This window comes from Cydia splendana, chromosome 2 (assembly GCF_910591565.1).
Source record: "Cydia splendana chromosome 2, ilCydSple1.2, whole genome shotgun sequence".
NCBI lineage: Eukaryota > Metazoa > Arthropoda > Insecta > Lepidoptera > Tortricidae > Cydia > Cydia splendana.
In genome coordinates, this window is record NC_085961.1 from 5,180,427 (window position 1) to 5,190,674 (window position 10,248).

At 36.9% G+C, this 10,248-nt stretch overlaps 1 protein-coding gene across 1 annotated transcript in view; it reads left to right on the top strand.

Moving 5' to 3' along the window:
- Positions 1-9,379, top strand: part of LOC134802836 (protein Wnt-5b-like) — a 90,881-nt gene extending 81,502 nt beyond the window's left edge. The window contains exons 6-7 of the mRNA XM_063775570.1: positions 8,514-8,671; positions 9,182-9,379. Of these exons, the coding sequence (XP_063631640.1) occupies positions 8,514-8,671; positions 9,182-9,379 (356 nt within the window). The remainder of the gene's footprint in view (positions 1-8,513; positions 8,672-9,181) is intronic.
- The last annotated feature ends 869 nt before the right edge of the window (positions 9,380-10,248 follow it).

The following is a 10,248-nucleotide window of genomic DNA, read 5'->3' on the forward strand; positions in this document are numbered from 1 at the left end:
GCTGGGGTTGACTCCAACAACGATCACTTGATACGATAATTGTATCGATAATATAAGTCTGAGCGCGGGCAACCCCATTTTAGTTTTATTTATAGAAAAAACTAAAAGTAAACTACACCCAAAATATAACCAACACGTACCTATATCATTATCACGCGTATGTTTTACACGAGTCGTGTATTTTTACTACCCGTATATTTTCATGTTGAGATGGCATTTGGGGTTAATAAAATATACCAGTCTAAGTCGTTGAGTCATAAAGAGAGAAACTAGATATAGACTAGATGTAATTACTGTCCTATAACAGAGGCCTGAACTACTTTGGGGTGTCTGTAGAAAAAATGCGCATGGCGATTTATATACTTGAATTTATTATCGCAAATTCGTGGGGTATTGTGCGTTCCTATGAAAAATTCCACAAGGCATTAGTTTTCTGGAAGTCAATTATCCGTGCTTGGATATAAACTCAATAAGTAATCTCTGCACTGTGGTAATACAAATATGAAGTGCAACCTATGCCTTTTATTGCTCGAACCATTACCAGAATTTGATGAAGTCTTTATTAAATACAATAACAATTACCAACGCACATACCCCCCTGGGAACAATATGTATGTACTCTTCGAACCAAGGAAAAACCCAGGAAAACCTTGGCTCGACCCTTAATAATCAACATTGTAATGTCTAGATACATTGGTGCTTACACGTTTCAGTTATCTAACAATAAATATCTAACAATCTACTTGTAATTTCCAAGACAGTATACACAGCATAATTGCGAATGACGGTTTAACATGATTAGTCGGTAATATTCAACTACAAAATACAATACCAGTACATATTTCCATATACAATTCATTTACATCAAATTATCTGCGGGAGCTTGAATCCCTGATTCTATAGCTGTATTTAACCATATTTATTAGACAACAATAATGAGAGTCGAACTCATTAGATATAAGTAATATAATTATAGGATGTCACCTTTAAATACTCATAATATAGCTTGGCAGGCTATAGGTAACATTATTACTCTTGGCCTAATGCTAGGTAAGTACTTAACTGGTTATATCGCCCAACCGGAACCACTGATTCTAGATCTGATTTTATACAGAATTAAATATAATTTACAAAGTTAGATAACACTTGGCGATATTTCGTAGCAAGAGCAAATCTAATGGTCGCGCCGCCCTCTTTGGTGTCTGGAATCTGAGTGTCCCTTCTCCTCGCCCGTTCTTAGCGAAAAACCTTTACAATACTCGCTTATCTCTACTTAAATTAGGGTCGACTTTATTAATGGTGAATAAAATACATTCTCGCTACAAGTGTCTGCACATCCCCGTTTGTCGTGACGTCCCGTCCGAAGACGCGTTTTGTTGTCTTCTTCCCACACATGGCGCCATCAGCTGGTGTTGCTCTGTCTCGCTCGCTCGCACAGGGATGCCAAAATGCCCGCCACCAGCGACGCGCGCGCAGAGTTCGCACATGTTACTGAAACATTCGAATTGACCAAAGTAGATACCGCTACGTATCGTATTGTAGACCTTAGGGTCATGTGTTGAGGTTCTAGATTAGTTTACCGTTGTGTACAGTGACGGCCCTTTATTTCTCCCAGCGAAAGCCAGAATCGACGTTGTTTGCGTAGTTTTTGTAATTTCCTCGAAACTATACATCGGACAACTCATAAATTACACCCTTTTTACTTATGGTTTCGCTTTAACTTATCGTTGTTTATTTTAGCCTGTCGTTTTTGTCCGTCTAACTATTTTAAATTTATTGCTTCCTTATTATGGGGTGATACTCCTAAATTATTAACACTTACTGGGTATCTGATACCAAGATTCCACCTCACACCCCTCTCTGGGTAGATGACCAAAACTACATCGTTCTCTTTTGGTCTTCTACACAACCTATGTAGAACAACAGAGAATCTTGGTAACCTATCTCTCCCTTCAAATAACTGTCTCGATATTAAAAAAAAACTAAACCCCAGTCCACTCGCATTGTCTTTCTTTAACAACGGTCTATTATGGAATTTGTAGTGGGCAATAAACAAATAAACCCCTAGCGCCGGCGCTTATGTTTTATGTGACTACCTGGCTGTTGACTATGGAGGGGTTGACTACGGGTGCATTACATTTGTTATAATTACTTTTCATATATTATAGTTTGGTATATCGTTATTTTGAATAACGTAATAAATGGCATACTACCGTAACACCTAATTAACGGTACACATAATTTTATTATTGGTATAATGGTCATAAAGTACATTTACACTTCGTCTAATATGCATTGTCATAATTATTACATATTATTTGTTATAACAAGTGACATCACATAATTATTTATGTAGCATAATAGTTGCATGACATAAATGGGTTAGGTTAGGTTGGAAGAGCTAGTCCGCACGAACGAATAACTACCTAACAAAAAGAGGGTTAGGTTACGTTAGATCTTTGACCCTCCGTAGAATAAAATAGCTAGCAAAAGCAGTAGGCCTGCGTACTAGTTATAAAAAGTATGTAAACCTTTACGTTATCAGTAAATGAAATATGACAAAAAATGTTATACGATATATATATTTATGCTTGATAAAATTGTATGAAGTATTACGTTATACAAAAATATAATATAACAAATGTCATTATAAAACATGTCTATATACTATTTGAAAATTATATTACATTAGGCATTATATCCATGACAGTTTAGATGAAATCACTATATAATAAAGGAAACGTATAATAAAAATTACATTATAACGTAAAATAATATATCAAATGGCGTTATAACGAATGTATGATAGTTTTTTTTTATAATTATACTAAACATTACACACCCGTTGACTACTGTATGCATTTAATGCTTATCTTAAATGACAAATAATTTTCGTAGGTACTCTTGAACTTAAGTCGCTACCTACCTACGTAAGTCGTTACGTATCTTTGAACGTTGTTCCTATGTGATAATGAAATTGAATTACAGCTGTATGTTCAACACTAATGCGTTTATATAATTATAAATTCATTAAGAGAAATTACCGAGCCCGTAAGTTACAGTTATAACGACGAGATCCCTTGACTCATTCGTCATCTAACAATCGTAATATTCACTCACCTCTCAAGATTCTAAGTTGCATTCGTCCACTCCTTTCAAATTCACGCAGTACTCTGGCCAGAGATTTTTCACATTAAGTTCACACGTATTACAAATTAGTTTGTTGATTATAATTTAATTCTCATCCATTATGATATTAACTATTTACCCATCATGTTTACATTTGCTGATAATAACGCATGTATTTTTGTCAAGAGATCTCGCCCCATAAAACTGCATTTTAAACAAACTTTTCCGTGTCCAGGTTATCAAAATAATGGTAAGATTGCAATTGATAAGATATATATAATATCTTGTGGTATAATAAAATTTACTTTCCTTCATTTATTACATTACTGTCATGATATGAAAACCCCCTTGTTAAATGTTTTCTTTGGAGTCTTTAAATATTGACATAATAGAGATATCTATAAATGATGTAATATGGCTTTAAAATTTAGTAAGTCACTTGATATATTTTTTTCCCAAATAAAATAATAGTTCGAACAGACAATGGCCTGGCCACACGTTACAGAGTCATTTCCTCATGGAGCGTAACATGAACTGCTATAAATATCGTTCGTCTAGTACGAGAGTGTTTAATTCCCTAGCCCTGTTGCGTCCAACAGGGGAGGGGCGCAAGAACAGTCGCTCCTAAGTGTAAATGACGATAGGTTTGATTGACTAGACCGAGTCCGTCATCCATAACGCCAAAACTTCTAGAATTGATCCCGTTTGCACCACCCACGTAGGGCCTGGCTCCAGTAATATGTGTGATTGCTACGTAGCCTTTTCATATGGAGGGTCAGCAAGTGCACAAGTGCACTATGTTGGTTTGTGATAGTATTTGATGTTAAACGGTACCAATTTTTTTTTCTTTTATTTATGGCCAGTGCTGACCCTCAGCGCTTCAATTTGGGTGGGCACAGGGTATCCTACGCAAGCCGTATAACCGTGGTCTGTACTGGTAATTAATCAAATCCCTATTCCTGCGGTTACAATAGTAACGGCTTTAACTCCCGTAGTTTAATAGCGGCAAACTTCAATCAAAATAGGTAATGTAAATTAGATATTTGGAAATGAAAATGAACCCAAGAGGCATACTAGAGGCCGTCCACAGTCAGGCCGAATGGCGTCGTCGTGTATTGCCTCTAATAGCGTCAAAACTACCAGTACACATCAAAGCTTTTCTACCTGAGATCAAATCTAGTTGTTTATTAAAACCAGGCACATAATGTCACATGTAATTTTCTAATATTGTCTGTTCAACCTCGCTAATGACAGCTTTACTTGCTTGCCATATGTAAAACAATTGAAATTAGTGTCATCTGTAAAATTACTACCAAGGACTATTAAAACGGGCAATCATAATTGATTAGTTCTCTTTCAATAATTAATGACCATCTTCAATAGCAAATATATAAACGCATTTTATGTGGAACAACATCAATGGAAATAAATAATTTCTTTGTGTACCTTTAATTATAGGAAGATATGTGCAACAAGAGGTGCGTGTAAACCTACAATTTTAAACGGTATATCTACTTGTGACATACATACATACTACATGATCTTTGAAATTAATTATACACCGCGTTCGTCGTAAATTCACAAGCGAATACTACTCAGTTTTGCACTATTATTCGGTTTCCCTTAAGTCTCAACTACATTACATACTGTATAACAAATGCAACAACATTGATTCTACTAGAGCTGTACATAATTTATGTAACCTCGTAAAACTCATAACAACCGAATTGACCTTCGTATCATAAGGTAAGGTCCTTCGCTACAGAAGCTCGCACATTACTAACTTTATATTATAAGAGTTACTATTTATTCGGCGACATTAAAAACTCGATCTAAATATCTCACTCTCCGCTTTAAGTAAAATACCACGCCTGTCACATCCCGCCATCAATAACTCTATTATATTACGTCCTATGGTCGATATTCCTACAACAGCAGTCGCACTACGCTATCTAATCTTGAACTGCCCAGGCAAACTTTCTGGTCCTATTGTAGTCCGTCGTTTGGTACCTGCTTCGCGCCTATTTGCAACCTTCAAGGCGAATTATAAACCATAGTCTAAACTAATCAAATAAACTTTTACTACAAAAGACTATTTAGCATAAAATATCTACGTCACTGTACACAAAACACACACAAAATAAAATTCAATGACATATAAGTAGGTATACTGTCTTGGAATTTTTGATTGTTAAACCTTATAATAAAGTCTATTAGCACTCTAGGTAACCTAATACCCCTCTCAGACCTTTCTCAAGTATGTAAATATATAATAGTGATCGTCAATTATTTTAATAATATTTAAAGTTTCCTACGTTGTGTTTGATTTTTTTAGTTAAAGGTTCTTTTTCTAGTTGTGTCTTTTTTTTTGTGTAATTTAATTTAGACACAAAATCTAGATTCTGCGCCACGGCATCACGTGAGATGGCATTTGGGGTTAATAAAATATACCAGTCTAAGTCGTTGAGTCATAAAGAGAGAAACTAGATATAGACTAGATGTAATTACTGTCCTATAACAGAGGCCTGAACTACTTTGGGGTGTCTGTAGAAAAAATGCGCATGGCGATTTATATACTTGAATTTATTATCGCAAATTCGTGGGGTATTGTGCGTTCCTATGAAAAATTCCACAAGGCATTAGTTTTCTGGAAGTCAATTATCCGTGCTTGGATATAAACTCAATAAGTAATCTCTGCACTGTGGTAATACAAATATGAAGTGCAACCTATGCCTTTTATTGCTCGAACCATTACCAGAATTTGATGAAGTCTTTATTAAATACAATAACAATTACCAACGCACATACCCCCCTGGGAACAATATGTATGTACTCTTCGAACCAAGGAAAAACCCAGGAAAACCTTGGCTCGACCCTTAATAATCAACATTGTAATGTCTAGATACATTGGTGCTTACACGTTTCAGTTATCTAACAATAAATATCTAACAATCTACTTGTAATTTCCAAGACAGTATACACAGCATAATTGCGAATGACGGTTTAACATGATTAGTCGGTAATATTCAACTACAAAATACAATACCAGTACATATTTCCATATACAATTCATTTACATCAAATTATCTGCGGGAGCTTGAATCCCTGATTCTATAGCTGTATTTAACCATATTTATTAGACAACAATAATGAGAGTCGAACTCATTAGATATAAGTAATATAATTATAGGATGTCACCTTTAAATACTCATAATATAGCTTGGCAGGCTATAGGTAACATTATTACTCTTGGCCTAATGCTAGGTAAGTACTTAACTGGTTATATCGCCCAACCGGAACCACTGATTCTAGATCTGATTTTATACAGAATTAAATATAATTTACAAAGTTAGATAACACTTGGCGATATTTCGTAGCAAGAGCAAATCTAATGGTCGCGCCGCCCTCTTTGGTGTCTGGAATCTGAGTGTCCCTTCTCCTCGCCCGTTCTTAGCGAAAAACCTTTACAATACTCGCTTATCTCTACTTAAATTAGGGTCGACTTTATTAATGGTGAATAAAATACATTCTCGCTACAAGTGTCTGCACATCCCCGTTTGTCGTGACGTCCCGTCCGAAGACGCGTTTTGTTGTCTTCTTCCCACACATGGCGCCATCAGCTGGTGTTGCTCTGTCTCGCTCGCTCGCACAGGGATGCCAAAATGCCCGCCACCAGCGACGCGCGCGCAGAGTTCGCACATGTTACTGAAACATTCGAATTGACCAAAGTAGATACCGCTACGTATCGTATTGTAGACCTTAGGGTCATGTGTTGAGGTTCTAGATTAGTTTACCGTTGTGTACAGTGACGGCCCTTTATTTCTCCCAGCGAAAGCCAGAATCGACGTTGTTTGCGTAGTTTTTGTAATTTCCTCGAAACTATACATCGGACAACTCATAAATTACACCCTTTTTACTTATGGTTTCGCTTTAACTTATCGTTGTTTATTTTAGCCTGTCGTTTTTGTCCGTCTAACTATTTTAAATTTATTGCTTCCTTATTATGGGGTGATACTCCTAAATTATTAACACTTACTGGGTATCTGATACCAAGATTCCACCTCAATGTATCTTTGATTTTTTCGCCTTGTATCCGTCTGACTGTCGTTTTCGTCACATAAGTTTACATAGTCTTTCATGTTGATATCATGTTTCACATACATCGTTGCTTTATGCATGGAGTAAATAAGTATACATTCCACAGTGTTGACGAGTTTGTAGTTACATTCATTTAAAATATGCGACAAAACTGTTTCTAATAAACTGTAAGCCATTTTTCTTAGTTTCTCAAATAATAAAATTGCCATAAGCAACCATATACATACTTCGTCTTTGACTTGGCGGCAGAGGCAGCAAGTTATTAAAATCAATTCTGCTTACGCTGCCAATTCCAACACCTACGATTACAATTAATATTAATTTCATTATTTCGTCGGAACTCATATTAAAGTCAAAAAATCAACAACGCACCATAAATCCAATAAAACAGAATGAATATTTTTCAACTTTACCTCCATAACAATTTAAAAAATATAACTACGCGTGTTTGAGTAGACCTTTTTACCGCTAACGTTAAATGAAATATTTTAAATGTTTTTATTTGTGTATTTATAATTTAAAATTATAAAATTATTGAATGTATTATTTATTAAGTTCATGTTGATTTTATACAAATAAAACTGCAAATTATAGCAAACATTGTTTTTTGTTTTTTTTTTATAGGCGTAGTGGCAGAGTGTCATTACGAACCATAAAGCAAATACTGCCTCTAGTTTTTTTAATGGATGAATGCCACGATGCTGTGTCACAAATATCTGTGAAATGAAAATTAAAAAAGAGGACTTTGCCGGCCTAGGCCTGCAAGATGTGTATGAAATTCCATTAACGACCTTTTGTCCTAGCCGCACCTGAAACGTCATACTTCGCAGCCTATTATAAGGAACATAACATCAATATTTCATTGCATGTTTGAGAAAAAATATATTTAAAAGACTTTAGAAATGCCACGGTTATTAATAGCTTTTTAAATGACATAACATATAAAAGCCATTTTCATGTTTTGGTAGGCATATTTCCTCTATACGTAGGTACCTACTGCGCGTACTGACCTACTCAGGCACAATACATTTTGATTTTCCATTTACCACCATTGATGTTATAACTCTACACTATACCTAATTATATATCTTAATAACATTGTTTACCTACGACTGTAACATATCATAAGATGTTTTGAGTGCCATGACAAAACCTCCGAATTTGAGTCTTTTATTGCTTTTATTACTACGTAAGTTCGATTAGGACCATAAAAATTACCACTGAGAGGTCATAACAAAATGACTTCTGTTGTTGACTGTACATGTAAAATTGCTTTAAATTCGCAGGCGACTACCTCCGCGATAAGTACGAAGGTGCCACGGAAGTGAAAGTATCCAGGCGAGGCAAACTGCGACTGAGCGACCCTCGGTACAGGCTCCCTACGGCCCAAGACTTAGTCTACCTCGAGCCGTCGCCTGACTACTGCGTGAAGAACGACTCTCTGGTTAGTAGATGACCATAATTATGTTATCTATACACTAGCTAGAAGCCTTGGAGTCTCTTCCTTAAGATTTATTTATTTGTTTACCTAGCTTGACCCATAAGTAGGATCCCTAGAATGTCCGACATGTCGAACCGGCTTTGGCCTATTTGTCACTTGCATCCGTTTTAGATAAGTCCTTTAGGCTTTACCTTTATCGAATATTTCGCTTGATTCTTCTTCTCTCTCTTCTTCCTCGGTCCCTCATTGCTGAGGATCGCGACCATCTATGCTTCCTCCCCACAGTGCGATTAGTCTCTAGCTTAAAGCTCGGAATTCATGGTCGACGGCGCCGCTTTGGCATAACAATATCGCAAAGCAAGTTCATACTCCCACAGCGTGGAGTTAATTTAAATATTACCACGCAGAGCAGCATAATTATATTCTACTCCTGTTCTCTCCACGATAGGCACTGATACTGACAAATATCCTAAGATCTTCTTTATACTCCTAAAAATTATGTAATATTTCCAGGGTTCCTCCGGCACATCAGGACGCGAATGCAACCGCACATCCGCTGGCATGGATGGCTGCGCTCTCATGTGCTGCGGGCGAGGTTACAACACTAAGAAACTCACGGTCAAGGAACGATGCCATTGCAAGTTTCACTGGTGCTGCAGAGTCGAGTGTAACACCTGTATTAAGACCGTCGAGATCTATACTTGCAAGTAGCATCTTAAAATAGACTGTTACGTGTGATAGACGGCTAGTCTTACTTACTGTGGCCGGAAAGCGCTGTGTTGGATTAAAGAGAGATGCTGCATGTTCCACTGGTGCTGCCGAGTCGAGTGTAACACCTGTATTAGGACCGTCGAGATCTAAGATACTTGCAAGTAGGACATGTCTACATAGACTCAGTTGCGTAAAGCTTCAGCTTTATGAGGCTACAATAACAAGAAACTCCCGGTCAAAGAGCGATGACACTGCAAGGTTTATTGCTGCTGTAGAATCGATTGTAATACCTGTTTTATAGGACCGTCGAGGTCTACCTACACCTGCAAGTTGGATGTGTAAAAATTGACTTGAGTAAGCATTGGTGATGCGAGCTTCATGGCATGGAAAACTGCAGTCTTATGTACAGTAGATGAGGTTACAACACAAAGAAACATGGAGAGATGCTGCAAGTTCCATTAATGCTAAAGAGGCTGCATGTAGGATGTGTAAAAATAGACTCAGTTGCGTAAGCAATAGCGATGTTAGTTCCGTAGTATGAACAACTGCAGACCATATGCTGTGGTTGAGGCTACAACACCAAAAACTCGCGGTCAATGAGCGATGGCACTGCAAGTTTCATTGGTGCTGCAAAGTCGAGTCTAACACCTGCGTTTGGACGGTGGAAGGGTCCCTGTCCCTACACCTTTAAATAGGTTAATATGAGTACCTAGAAATTCTAGGCTAGCATACCTACAGACATTCTATCTCGCATAGATAGTGATTATAATAGCGTAAGAAAGTAGTCGTCAATATCTGGAATTACAGCTGCATCAGTAGAAAGTAGTAACTGAGTCAAAAACATTCGGGAAAATCGGTCTTTCTGTAGA